The 15,833-nt window shown below is 35.9% G+C and overlaps 1 protein-coding gene across 1 annotated transcript; it reads right to left on the bottom strand.

Annotated features, from left to right (window-relative positions):
* Positions 1-2,732: 2,732 nt before the first annotated feature.
* On the bottom strand, positions 2,733-3,040 carry LOC122119354 (transmembrane protein 258-like). Its single transcript, XM_042693403.1, has one exon. The coding sequence runs from the start codon at positions 3,004-3,006 to the stop codon at positions 2,767-2,769; it is 240 nt and encodes a 79-aa protein (XP_042549337.1). The 5' UTR covers positions 3,007-3,040; the 3' UTR covers positions 2,733-2,766.
* Between the last annotated feature and the right edge of the window lie 12,793 nt (positions 3,041-15,833).

Genomic DNA, 15,833 nt, shown 5'->3' with positions numbered 1-15,833 from the left:
GCTGATGAGGTCCCAATGGATTTGGATGTCACAATGAGCTTGTAATATCACAATGATATGTCCGACTTCAGTTGCTACTAGTTCACAATGAACTCAGTGTTCATCATTTTTAAGGAAGGAGCTTGATATCTAAAAAGTTATGAGGTCATAATGAAGTATGGAGGTCAGTTCTGGCCATCACCTTATTGGCCACATGGTTGATTGTGGGGTCTAGCATCTTGCTTTCATGCTGGGGGAAGAAAACCCCCTGCCTATCACCTAACTCCAAGGTAATGTGCATGACCATACCCCTGGAGACATGTGTGGGTACTTGGCTGATAGGTAACTGAATTTGCTTGGACTGGGAATTTTCTGATGATCTGACCTCTGCACCGACCTACATAGGTCTGAACCAGCTTAGCCATCATTATGTCATGCCAATTGTCTCACTGATCATGTCCTGTGTCCTGTCTCCTGGCTCAGCTTTGGTCATCATTGCACCCGAATTAAGCTATCCATACCATTGTTGGCATGGTTTTTGTTTTTGTTTCTCTTTAGCATGTTTCCTAGCTGTGTTACTTTTATTTGCTTGCTATAGGTCTTTGTAACAATTGGCTACCTGCAAACTGTAAACTCTATTATAAATATTACAATATACTATATTTCAAAATGAGGCTTCTGGGATGATTTCCCTTACAGCAATTAAAGTGTTCTGAAAACACTATGGGACAATGATATCACAATGAATACGTGGTCGAAATATCATGTCATAATAATGTTTTGAAGTCAAAATTAGCTGTTGATGCTTACTGTAATGAGATCACAGTAGGTTTGAGATGTTACAAATAGGGATGGATAGCAAAATGGTATACAGGATCACAATTTTCACTAACTCATAATGAATATATGAGTTCACAGAAGAACTGTGATGTCTCTAAGTTATGTATTGTGAAAAATGTGATAAAGTCTATCAGGTTTCTGATTTCACTATCAGAATGAATGGTCATGACATCTGGCAGTGTGATGTCAGAGTGGCCTTAATATCACAGAAAATGTCTTTTATAACATGTCATATCAGAAATAATATCAGTTTGAAAACAAATTATTAGCTCACAAATTGAAAACAAATTATTAGCCTAAAGTCTCACATGGCAAAGAAAGTTTGTGGAGAAGACAGGTTGTGATGGCATAGTGGGTTACTGATATCATTATGGCAATGTGATGTCACAATGGTGATTAGTTCACAATGGGTTTCTGATAACACACATGCCACATTTGAAATAGGATGACATTGCAGAATAGGCATTTACAATGTGTCTATGATGTCACAATGCAATGTGATGTCATAGGGTATGATATGATTGTAAGTTTTGTGATATCACAATGATCTGATGCTATCATAATGACAATGTGACACAGTTGGTGTCACAAAAGGTTTTGATGTTACAATGGCAGTTTGAAACTCAATTGTAATTCACAATGTATATATGGGTATACTAGAGACTATTGTGTCACACAGGACATGTGTTTTTTCAAAATGCTTAGCAGTCCTAATAGTTTTAATCAACATCTCTCATAGAAAGCAGTTTTTTTGTTCCAGTGCAAAGTCCAAGACTTTAGACACACATGACGTGCCATAATAGTAAAGAGAGCTTGGTCAGATGGGAAAAATGCATGCAGCTTGGTTATGGAGACAGACTTGAGTTCTCAAAATTGTCCTTAGCAGTAGCTACAGCAGCTGCTACCATTGCCACCTCATCAACAAATACAGCCCAGAACACAGTCACCAGAAGTGGTGTGTGAGCAGATTATAGTCACCACCAGCAAAAACTGACAAGGAGCAAACATCTTCATCCTGCTCACCACAGACATTTGCAGACCATAGATGGCCTTTAAACCCATGGAAAGGCATGAATACCACACAAGTAAGACTTCCTTAATCCTTTCCACAGAGCAACAGTGGGAAAGTACATACTCCCCAACCACAAGAAGAGAACTCCATTCTTGATACTGACAAAGACATGGCAGAACACCCCATACTAAGACCGTTGAAGAAACCAGTATGAGCTATTTAACAGATCAAAGGAAGTTGACATACCAGGCTCAGATCCAGGCAAAGAGAAAGTTTTACTTTCCAGTAGAGGAATGTCTGCCCTTAGATGACTGACTTTCATCACTGGATAAGAGGCTACCCCACCACAATGTCGCACAGTCAGCAAATCTAGCTGCCTGAGAGCAAAAGGAAAAATTGGAAACTCAGTAAATATAAATCCTGACAATGGCTCCAGGCTGGGCTGTATTAGTGTCTCAGGAGCTAGCCCCTCATGGAAAAGCTGCACATTTTGACAGGCCTCAACATTATCCTGAGCCTAGCCCCATCACAGCAACTCCAAGCTAGAAGAAACAGCCATCTCTCTCTTTTCTGATACTCAAAGGAAATCACCATCACATTGAATTCAGCTGGGAAGATGTTATAAAATCTCTAGTAAGGAAGAGCGTTGTTCTGCCTGCTGAAACAAACTGATTTAAGAAACCAATGAAGCCACAGGAAAAGCAAACACTGTAAGCAAACCAGAGCACCAATAAACTGGTTAAGGTCTCAGGGGAGATAGAAGATCCTGCCTGGAAAAAAAAATGAAAGAACTTTTGTCTATATCTTTTTAGAATTATTTTTATCCCACATCTGCTTTTATTGGAGTCAGCAGGTGGGACCTTCCAGCAACAGTAAAAAAATTAAATTACAAAAGCAGGGATTCAGTGAAGCCATCAGGTGGGTACCGTGGGGGTTCATACGTAGATGCCAACCCAGAGGAGGAGGAAGAGGACTCCAAAGCCCATGAAGAGTGAGGCCACCAAGGAGATGAGGAGCTCTTTGTAGATGTCCTGAGTGTACTTGGTGGAAGTAACCTCATAAAGGAAGAACCAGGCAGTGAAGAACATGCCAATGGCCAGAAGCACCATGGTCAGATGGGGGAAGACAGCCGGGTTGACGGAGCTGGTGTATCTGCTCATGGCCTCGAGCTCCATTTTGCCCTGCTCAGTGGAAGCTGCGTCTCTGCCACCGGAATCTTTTTAGAATTTTTTAAAAAATAGTTTTCTATTTTTTCATCATTTTTATTTTAGGTTTTTTTTTTTTATTGTTTTTGCTTTTTTCTCTTGGAACTTTTGTGCTTTCTTTGCTATATTTAATAGCTATTCAATTCATCTTCAGATACATATCCATATTCATCTTCAGATATATATATATATTATTAATTGTGTACATACTAATTAATAAATTGATTACTTAATTCACAAACACTCATCATTAACTCCCTTAATTGTGCTTCATATATTTTTAAGTGTTTCATTTAAAAATGTTTCCTTTTTCCTTTTTCTGTATCTCCCTTCTCCTTCCCTTCTATTCATTACCTCTCTCAGCATTTAGGTATTATGTTATCTCTCTCCCTTTCCATCCCCACATGTCTCTAATCTTATTTTCTTCTCACAATTCTCCCTGAATTTACTAATTTCTGGTCTTCTGACTTTTTCTTTGATTTTCTTAGGCTAGGTATCCCTAGTTGTTTGTTGTTGAACTAGATTGTATCTAATGAACTAGATTGTATATGTACTTATTTTGACTGTGTTAAACAATTTGTGCAACTACAGAGTTTAGGTTGATGATTTCCTAAAACAGTGTGCTAGCACAGTATTGGTTTTGCCTTCATACAAAAATTGGCAGAACAGGGTGGAGAAAGACAAGAAAAATGGTATGGACAGGTATCTCTACTCCCACTAACAATGAGTGGGAGTCCTTATTCTGGGGTTCATTTCGCCTAACATCAACTTATCTGACCGTTTCTGCTTGTTTCAGACATATACTTGTTATTGCAAATAAGGAAAAACATGAGACCCATTTTTCTTTGAGTCTGGCTTGGTTCACTTAATATAACTTTTTCCAAGTTCTTCTATTTCCTAACAAATGGGGCAATGCCATTCTTTCTGAGGGAGGCAAAGAATTCCATTGTGTCTATATACCACATTTTCTTGATCCATTCATCTATTAAGGAGCATCTGATGTGGTTGCATATCTTAGTTATCATAAATAATGCTGTAATAAAAATCGTTGTGCTGGTAGCTTTAATATGGTCTTGGTCTTGTTTGTGATTCTACAGGTAAATGCCCAAAAGTGGGATTGCTGCGTCAAGGGGAGGTCTGTATGGAGTCTTTTGAGGAACCTCCAATATTACTTTCCAAATTGGTTGAACAAATTTACAAGACAAGGTCTCAAATATTTTTTCTTGCTATTTTTTCTAATATATTTATGATTTTTTTTGTTGATTTGCATGCCACCCCCTAGTAATAACACCTGTTTTCATTGTATTTGTGCAGGGGAAGGGAAAATACAGTTGTTTACATAGGGATACAGGGGGACCCATAGCAACGATGAGATGTACAAGACCTAATGACAAAAAACAAACTTTACAACATTCGTGCAGAAGTGGTGGTGGGATGGGAATATATGGGAAGATGAAACAAAGGAGGAGGCAATAATGATTGATAAGAAATATACTCATTAATTGCTTATGTAATTTTAACCCCTCTGTATAGTATTTCACAATAAAAATAATATAATAAATAAATATAATAATCCAGAGGAGAGTTCCCAAAATCCTCTACAAACACTACTGGTACATAGGTTGAATAAAAAGTTTGAAAGCCTGCAAAAGACTCTGTGTGAACGTGATAGGGAAATGCAAGAGCATGAGGAGGACAAGGAAAGATTAAGACAGGAATTAACGAGCCTCAGAGGCTGATCAAAGAGTAATTGCATGAGCAAGATAAGAAAAAAATGATTAATAGATTCATTAATGAAATCCATAAACAGAAAGCTTGGGCAATCCCTACAGGCTAAAAAGGAAATGCTGCGTGAAGCCCAATGAAAGGAAAGTTTGTCCAATTAACTTATAACCAATCAAGAGATTTTAGATTACATACTGAAAACAATATTAAGAAAGTAAAGAAGTCCATACAAGACTTAAAACAAAGCTCCAACAAAGAATCTGAAGCCATCGAATCTGACCAATTAGAAGGAAAGGAAATAAGAACACAATAGAAAGCCTTGAGAATAGGTTAGTGTCGGGAGGGGATCCAGTCTCTGGGACTGAAGACACCCTTGACACTATAAAAAAGTAAAAATCTAAGAAATATGATATATCTATTCAATAGTTAGAAGAGACCACCAAAAGGCCTAATTTAAGGCTAATGATTGTAGAGGAAGGCTAAGAGTAGTGAAACGTCTAGGACATTTATTTAACAGGATCCTAGCAGAGAACTTTCCAAACATGCAAATGATAGGTCCATTCAAACATAAGAAGACGTTAGAACACCAGATAGAACAGACCAGAATAGAACATGCTACTGTCACATTGTAATCCACACAGTAGCAATTGAGACAAAGGAACGGCTGATTAAAGCTTTCCTGGAGAAAAATTAATCACCTATAAAGGGAAACCAATCAGAATAATTTCAGAATTCTCAGCAGAGTCAAAGAAAGTAAAAGTGCCTGGAATGGACTGGGAAGGTGGCTCACGCCCTGGGTTTGATTCCTAAGCACCACATATGCAAAAAGAAAAAAGCCGGAAGTGGCTCTGTGGCTCAATGGAAGAGTGCTAGCCTTGAGCTGAAGTGCTAAGGAAGAGCACCCAGGACAACAGTTCAGGCCCCACGACTGGACCCCCCCCCCCCAAAAAAAAAAGGCCTGGAATGATGCATGTCACATCCTAAAGACAAACAACTACAATTAAGAATACTCCACTCAGCTAAATTCTCCTTCATAACATCAGGACAAATAAAAATCTTTCAGAAAAACAAGCAGTGAAACCATATATCTCCACCAAATGGCATTATAAAAGGCATGTAAATGTATCTTACACATAGAAAACCAGCAAGAGCAGAATAAAAGCCAAGAACCAGCCCCGAACACAGAGTCTAAGAATCATAGGAAGGATCCAGTGGGCACAGCCCCAACAAGATGGATACCATGGAAGCAATTACCAAACACCTCAGTCCTAATTCTCAGTTTTAAATGGAATCAACACTCCAATTAAGCGACATAGCTTGTCTACTTGGATAAAAAAAATCTTGGATAAAAAATTTTTTTTCTTAATCCATTCATCTATTAAGGAGCATCTACTATGGAATACAGTATGGAGGTTCCACAAAAGACTCCACGTAGAACTCCACTGTGACCCAGCTATCCCACTTTTAGGCATTTACCCAAATCATCACAATCAAGACAATACTAAATCTACCAGCACAACTATGTTTACTGCAGCATTATTTACTGTAGCTAAGATATATAAAGTATTCTTACAATAAAAAAAATTATTTAAAAAGACTTCAAGAGAGACTTCTCTGAAGAGGAAATAAGAACTGCCAACAGACACATGAAGAAATGCTCAACTTCTCTAGCCACAAAAGACATGCAAATCAACACAACATGGAGATTCCACATCACCTCAGTTAAAATGACTATGATCAGGAAATCTAATAAAAGATTCTGGAATGGATGTGGTCAAATGTGTACCCTAGTTCATTTTTGGTGGGAGTATTAACTTTTTCAACCACTTTTGAAAGGAGTATGGAAGCTACTCAAAGAACAATGCATAAACCTCACGCATCATCCAGCAATCCCATGTTTGGCCATTGGCACAAATGATCTCAAACAAGGCCATAAAACATCTATCAGCATAAGAATGTTTATCACAGCGTTATTCACCATAACTAAGAATTAGTAACAACTCCCAAACCACAGTAGTTGAACTGATCAAAAAAATGTGATAGATAGATTGATATAGAGAGAGGGAGAATATATTTTATTGATTATATATTTCAAATGTATAAACATGTATGTATATATATGTATATGTATATATGTATATGTATATATATGTATATGTATATAGGTATATGTATACATGTATATGTTCATATACATGTATATTTTTAAATGTATGTATATACATGCATATATATGTATATTAAATACATTATATATTAGATATGTATATATATATATATTGTATATATATATATGTATTATATAAGTATATGTAGTATATATAATATATATTTGCATATATATATATACAACCTATATAATATTCGTATATATACATATATTTACATATACAATATATAATATTCGAATTTATATATATATTTATATATACAATGTGTAGTATATTTTATATTATTATAAAGAATATTATAACACAAAATATATCAAATATATATTATGTAAAATACCTAATAAAAATACCATTTATATATATACATATTTATAGATATAAATATATAATATGTAATATGTAATATGATATATAGGTATATAAATGGATTCATACATATGATATATAAGCATATATATTATATATAATATACATGTTATGTATTTGTAAGTACTTATATTAAATATAAATATGTCATATATTTACATATTTATAAAATACATATTATATTTAATATATAATATGTAATATATTCTGTATATTCATATATAATATATTTACCTATGGATTAATCCTCCCGTATATAACTGTTTTATAGCTATATATCTGTAAATATTCCTTTATATTAACATATATACCTGAATATTATACGTATATATCTGTATATATACCTACATATTATATATAACATATATAATATATGTTTATATAGATATTATATATATTCACATTATGTATATATCTATTTGTACAAGTTATATATATTATATGTTTCATATTTTACATTACATATTTATGAATTATATATTATATATTACATATATACCTATATAATAGTTATTATATAGGTATATACATGTATATACCTATATATATAGGTGTATATATTTACATATATAATATTTATTATATAGGTTTATGCACATATAATATATAATATATAGGTATTTATGTATATATTATATATGATAGTAATAATTTTTAATAGACAGTGTACTCATTATTTTACTCATGTAACTCAAACATCTTTGGTTTATTGGTTTTTGGGGTCTAGAATGAATGTCAATGCCACATTTGTTAGGAAATAGAAAGACTTAGAATAAATTATATAAAGAAAAGTAAGCCAGGGCCAAAAAACATAGGTCCCATGGTTTCCCTTATGTACAATAACTAGTATATTTCTAAGAGGAGCAGAAACGGTCAAATAATTTTTTGTTAGGTGAAATGAAGTGCAAGATAAGGACCCAATTTTTTTTTCTTTTTTGTGATTGTTTCTAACACATTTATAAGATGATTTATTTTTACTTGTATATCTCTCCCCCATAACATCAACCCTATTTTCATTTTATTTGTTGTTCGTTTACTTGGTGGAGGAGAAAGGAAAAAAAAATGTTTAAATAGGAATTCAGGTGGAACCATTGCAATGAGATGTGCACGATGTTATGTCGAAAATGAACTTTTTGACTTTGGCAGGTGTGGGGGGGGTGAGAGGGGGTAAGCGAGGCAGGAGAGCGGAGACAGGGAGTGGGGATGAAAAGTGGGAAGGGATGGGAAGTTGAAACAATGGAGGAAGCAACAATGCTAGATAAGAAAGGTGCTCATTACCTTGCCCATGTAATTGTAACTCCTTTGTACAGAATTTTCACAGTAAAAAAATAAAAGAATAATAAATAAATAAATAGAATAAATATCTTTGGACAGTATCTTTACAATGAAGTATAAAATGAAATGTTAGGACTTCATAACTTTGCTTACAACCCATGACTTGGAGACATCACAGCCCTTTTGTGAACATTTGTGCATTAAGGACAATTGAGTTTTGGCATTCCATTGTGACATCACCAGCCAATTATGGCTTCACAAATGTATTGTGATTTCAACAGGCTTGTGGCACCACTAGTTAATTGTGACAATAAAACATTATTACATAGTATTTTTATATCACATTGCCATTATGATATAGCTGCCCATTATGTTGTCACAAACCTAGTATGTTCACATAATATTTTAGAAAATTCCTGGCCTTTGGGATGCCCAGCTCTTTCCTTGAACTCCTGTACTCCTGTACTAGGAAGCAATTAAAATTGAAGACGTGCTTGTGTTATTTCAATCTCACTTTTTTCAATCGCAAACACAATTTGACCTAATCACCCCTCTCATATAACAAACCCATTATGATGTTACATTGCCATTTTGAAATCATGATCACACTGTGATGATTATAGATTTCTGAAAACCCCATGGGACAGTAATATCACCCTGACAATGTGATGTCACAATATCATGTCTTGATTACTTCTTAGCATATGAATATTTCTTAGCTCTTTCGAATAAACACAAGTCCATTGTGACATCACAATCCATTTTTCTATCCATATTCTCATGGTGAACTAGTGACAATTGAGATCAGATATGCCATGGTAATATCACAAACCCCTGGTTACATCATCACTATTTGGACACCACATTCCTGGTATGACACCATCAGCTCATTTTGGCCTCACAATACTACAATTTCATAATAGTTTTATGATATTACATATGCATTGTTACATCATACATCCAATGTGGATGTGTATCATAGGAAATCCTTTTATTTCAAATATGACATGTGTCTTGTTATCAGAAACCCATTGTGACTGCATAACAATTGTGGTATCAATAATCCATTGTGATATCACAAACTCCTGTTCTCATAATTTTGGTAAAATGTTTCCTTTGTGATATCTTAGGCCATTTGTTAGCTCATTATCTGTTTTTGACTTCCTAATATTTCTTGTATGACATGTCATAGAAAACCACGGTGACAACATGACTGCTGTAACATCACACTGCCAGATGTCATGAACATTGTGTCACATAGCGACATCACAAACCTCTTTGGACTTTATCGCCTTTGTGTTGAGACCTGAATTTGGAGATATTCCAATCCCTTTTTGAACTTACATATTCATTTAGAATAAATGACAATAGAGATCTACCATGACATTTTGATTTCAGTATCCCATTGTGACCTCAGAAACCTGCTGTGACCTCATCACAATTATGGCAGTAACAACTATTTATGACATCAAAACATTGTATCATGTTATGGTGACATCACATTTTCTTTGTGATATCATTGTCCCATTTTGTTTTCACAAACCTATTTTAACTCCATCACATGTTAGAAAACTGATGTGCTTTGGGTCTTCTAACTCCTTCCTTGAAAGCAGATCCTCATTGTAAAACAGTAGCAATTGAAATCAGATCTGTGATTGAAATATTACAAGTGTGGTCACATAATTAGTCTATTGCTGATGCCATAACCATTGTGACATCACAAAAACATTGTGACATCACATTGCTGTGACATGATTATCACATTGAGACATCCCAACCTGTTATGACCACTCAAAAAAAAAAGGCCTCCTTTGTGACATCAAAGTCCCTTGATTTACTTATATCCTCATTGTGGATTAAGGACAACACTCCTTCTATTCCAACATCAGGAACCTATAATGACCTCATCACCAGTATGACATCACAAGCTTGTCTTCTAGTCATAACTTTTGAAATGCTGCCAGTATGATACTTAGGCACTTTGTGAGCTCATATTCTGTTTTCAAGCACATAATATTTATGACCTGTGATATTATAAAAACACTGTGACATCATTAAAATTGTGACATAACATTGTCAGAGGTCATGACCACTTTGCCACATTGTGACCAGCATCAGCTTGTTAGGAATTCATCACATTCCTGCCAACACATGCCTTTGGAGACCTCACAATCCCTTTCTGAGCTCATATAATCATTGGCAGTTAGACAACCCATAAGGACATCACTAAATTCTTGTGATATCTTCAACATTATGACATCAACAAATAATTGTGACAACATTACATAATCATGACATGTCACATTGCCATTGTGATATTTCTGTTCCATTGGGTTTTCACACACATTATGACTTTGTAACATTTTAGAAAATTCATAGGCTTTGGGTCTTTAAGCTCCATATGAACTTGTATATTATGACCCATAAAATCAAGATAAGCCTTTGAGACACATTTAAGATAACAAACAAATTTATTTACAATAGAAAAGGACCTGCAGCTACCTTGTACTGGACTAGATACTCAGAGACATGAGCAGCCTCGACCACCTCAGATCACCAATGGGCAGCCCTGTCCTTTTTAATTGGTCCGCAATAGAAGAGCCCCCCAAATTAAAATCTCCAAAGCTTCAAACTTCAAAGGGCAAGGCTTTTTTCTTTTCCCTTCCTCCTACCTTTTCTACACACCTCTCCTATCTTCCAGGTTCTTCTCTTTTCCCCTTCCATAACTTCCTTCTCTTCAGTCTCCTCCATCCTCCACAAGATTGACCTGCTCTACCCTAGTGGCCAATTGTCATGCTTCCCCTCCTACTCACTCTCTCTCAACTTCGTTTCCTCCCAGGGATCTCCCATCCTACTGTCTCACGACTATCTTCCTTCCAGGACTTTCTCCTCTTTCTCTCCTGGTCTATTGTTCTGAACACACAACCTATATATAGGTTGTACCCCTCTATCACATCATTGGCTCTCCAGCTGTACAATTTCAAACCATCTCAAACTGCACACTGCCCAGTCACTACGTGACAGCTCACCATGTCGGGCTTGACAAACTATCCCCTCCAGTAGCATGCTCTGTCCTATTTGATGGAAAGCCTTGTCTACTCCAGCATATCAAGCCAAGGGGCTACACTGATTATTGGGCCGTGTTGACCATTGAGGCCCCACTGGTTAGTATATTCCCCACTGGTTTTCATGTACAATCAAATCATTGATTCCTTCTGGAACAAATCCTAATCTTTCCCTTCTCTTCCCTGCCCTCAACAGATTTAAAATACAATTATAACAAATAATAAGGAGTAAATAATAAAAACACTCTACTTAGCACTAACTAACACTTGGTAAATCTTTCCCGAATGGATTCTTTGTGTATCTCTGAACTGTACATTGTGCAGCCTTCTCTGGATATTGTTCCATTTGAGAATGATGGATCCAGTGTTGTTTCCCTGCAGCATTAATAGCCGATGATGTAAATAGCAACACCAAGTAAGTTTCTTTCCAAATGGGCTCAAATTTAGGAGCACGATGACTTTTTAACCAGACCAGCTCTCCAGGCAAGAAAGACTGGGTGGAGTTTTTCTCAGGAGGCCAGCAGATAAGCGAAAGGACATGTAGCAAAGACTGCAGGGACTGTACAGATTGTTAGACATTTCTGTTGATGTAGCTTTCCCAAGTTTAGGAACAAAGGGGGACCACAGATCAGAGGCTGAAGAAGGCACAGGATGCAATGCTGCCATCCTTGCTGACTATAAATAGGGCAGTAGAATATCCTGCCACTCTACATGGAAATCAAGGCCCAGAAAAGGAGCTGGACAATTTGCAAAACTGTATTTGGAGGAAGTGCATAGTAATTATAAATTATGAAGCATGTGAGTTATAATTCAACAAAGAAAGAATAGAAAGAGCAGGTAATGGGGCTGACCAGGGATGCCATGTCATAGAAGAAGAGGCCATGAAAACTGAACAGAAAATATCAGAATCAAGAAAGAGATTGTTATCCTTCAGAAAGAGTTAAAGGACAGGCATGCTTTGATGGGGAATGCCCAGGAAAGGGAAAGAGCATTAGGCAGAAAAACAGAACAGTTAAACAGTTAAAAGGTCTGTCACAAAATACACTAAAGGGGAAAGAAATAGAAGCTATTAGAAGAAAAGGCCAAAGAGACTTTAGACATCTCACCAAAAATATAATGCAGAAGAAGCAGGTCTCAATGTAATTGTTGGAGGTGGAAAAAACCCTCTTAATAGCATCATTTAAAACTTAAAGGAGGAGCTGAAGAGCAGTTAGAGGTTTTGTGAGAAGGAGCAGCAGTTGGAAAGTAGAAGGAATTGTGTGTTCCTGGAGGAACACTTGCAAGATAAGGAGGACTTTGACATGGAGATTGTGATCATGAAAGCCAACTTCAAAGAAAAGGAGGAGGATAAAAGGGAAGAGGATTCCAAGTTCCAGACTGAGTCAAAGTACTAAATAGGAGTTGAAAATGGAGATCCCTGAGGTACAGAGAAACAACTGAGATTATCAGGTAGCTCGGGAGACCACTGTAAACACAGTGGAGTGTCTACAGCTACTAATCATTACGATTGAAAAAAGAGGAAAAATAGTGATATCAGGTGTGCAAATGTGGACACTAAATTTCTGTAAAATGGTCATAGGCTGAACCCTTCTGTCTGTTTATATCTGGTTATCAGGCACCATGGTAAATTGTGCCAGGCCAATGCCTAAAACAGTTGGTCCTCAGCCTTACAAGCATATGTAATGTACATAGAAATTTCCCAACAGGTAAATGCTGGAAAGCTTGAACTCATGAAGAGAGTGTTTATGCAAGTTACCTCACATTGTTAATTTGAAGAAGTGGATTCATAGAGGTAAAGTCTGACATATGGGGATCAATATGATAATGTGATGTCAAGATGCTATGAATTCATTATATTTTGGTGATATCACTGAAAGCTGATAGTTTCATAATGACAATGTGATGTCACACTGGTGATGACCCAAAGTGGATGTGATGTTAAAAGACATGTCTGATATAAATTGTTCTAGGTTCACATCAGGATATGGTTCACAAAGGGATTGTGATGTCAGAAAGGCTCTGAGTTGTGTCGAAGGTGCTAAAATGTAAAACTAGGTTTGGGATTTCACAACATGATAGTGATATCACAATGGCAATGTGATGTCACAGTGGGTTTGTAATGTCACAGTAGTAATGAGGTCACAATGTGAGAGTGATGACACCATGAGTTTGGAATATGATCATCTCATGTCCTATATCATTTGAGAATGTTTCACAATGAGGATACTAGTTCATAGAAAGAGCCTGAAGTCCAAAGACCATGGATTTTTAAAAATGTTATGAAGTCAAAATGGAATTGTGAAAACACATTAGGACAATAATATCCTAATGGAAATGTGATGTCACAATATCATGTCATAGAAATGTTTTGATGACACAATTGGTGATCCATAATTGTGATACTGTCACAGTAATTTTGGGAGATCGCAATGAGTTGGTGATGTCACAATGGCATGGTGTATATCAATTATTCTTAAATCTAAATGAGTACATGTGTTCAAAAAGGGATGATTATGTCCCAAAGTCTTGTGTTGTCACAAATGGGAGGAAGTCCTAACAGGTATGTGATGTCATAATGTGACAAAACGGTCATAATGACTGGCAGTGTGATATCATAGTGGTCATAATGTCACTGTGGATTTCTCCTATCATGTCATACCTAACATATGACAAGGTCAAAAAGATCATGAGTTCAAAATTGGCATAAGAAATCACAATGGCAGCATGTGGCATAAGTTCTGAGGACAGGGCAGGTTTTTGATATCACAGTGATATCATAATGGCAAAATGATGTCACAAAGCTTTGTAATTTCACAATGGTTATGAAATCATAATGGGTTTCTCATTTCAACACACCTGCCACATTTGAAATGGAATGAACTCACAGAACAGAAATTCCTAATGTATGATGTCATTTTAGTTTAGTGATGTAACAATGAGTTGATGGTGTAAAAACGACAATCTGATCTCAAAATGGTGTTGTCACAAAGGAAAGGTGAGCTTACAATGGAATGTATAATCTCATTTCAATAGTTTACATTTAGACTAAGAATATGCAGAGACTGTGATGTCACAAAGGATATTTGTGTATTTACAGGTGCTAATAGGTCATAATAGGTTTAGGATATCACAATGGGATCATGATGTCATAACAGCAATGTGATGTCACCACGGGTTTGGATGTCACAAATAACTTTGAAATATCACAATTACATGTCCAAATTCAATTGCTCTGAGGATACAAGTTCACAGGAGGACCTTGAAGTCCCAATGGTGAATTTTCTAAAAGATTATAAGGTCACAATTCATGAAATCACAAAGGGACAGTGATATCATGATGGCAAGTTGTCAAAATATCATTTTATAATAATGTTTTTATGTCACAATGGGTTGGTAATGCCCTAATGGTGATGACCTTACAATAGGTTTCTGATGTAACAATGTGTTGATGTCACAATGGCCTTCTGGATCTCAATTTTCATTAATTCACAATTAGTATATGGCTTCAAAAATGGACTCTGATGTCTCTAAAGACATATTTTGTTACAAATATGATGAAGTCCTAACAAGTGTGTGATGCACTAGGTGGCACAATGATGATGTCTGACAGTGTGGAGTCACAGTGGGTATGATGTTACAGTGGATTTTTGAAATCACAAATCATATCAGGAATATTATGAGGCTGAAAATAGATTATGAGCTCCCAAAGCCGAAAAAATCATAACGGAACCATGTCAACAAAGACATGGATTATGACATCACAGTGTGTTAGTGTGTGTTAGTGATATCACAATGGCTTGTAATATCACAAAGAGATTTTGATGTCACAATGGTTATTCGGCCAAAATGGGTTTACAGACTAGGTATTCACAATTATTCTATGATCTCACAATGACAACTAGATGTCATAATGGATATGATCTCATTACAGTTTGACGATGTCACAATGAGTTGTTAATGTCATAATGACAATGCAATTTGGTACTGATAATGATGTCACGAAAGTTTTGTGATATTACAATGGCATGTCCTTAGTTAACCATGAATATATGGGTAAACAAAGTTACCAAGATATCACAAAGAACGTGTGTTTTTTTCAAAGTTGCTAAGAGGTCATATAAAGTTTGGAGTGTCACAATTTTGTCGTAGTGTCACAAAGGCAATGTGATTTCAAAATGGGTTTATGATGTCAGTT

Source organism: Dipodomys spectabilis, unplaced genomic scaffold, assembly GCF_019054845.1.
Source record: "Dipodomys spectabilis isolate Male_0828 unplaced genomic scaffold, ASM1905484v1 ptg000164l, whole genome shotgun sequence".
Taxonomy (NCBI): domain Eukaryota; kingdom Metazoa; phylum Chordata; class Mammalia; order Rodentia; family Heteromyidae; genus Dipodomys; species Dipodomys spectabilis.
The sequence above is the reverse complement of the archived record's forward strand: the minus strand, read 5'-3'. Positions and strand labels throughout refer to the sequence as shown.

Coding starts and splice junctions, on each gene's coding strand:
- LOC122119354 (XM_042693403.1), bottom strand. CDS start 3,006: ATGGAGCTCGAGGCCATGAGCAGATACACCAGCTCCGTCAACCCGGCT.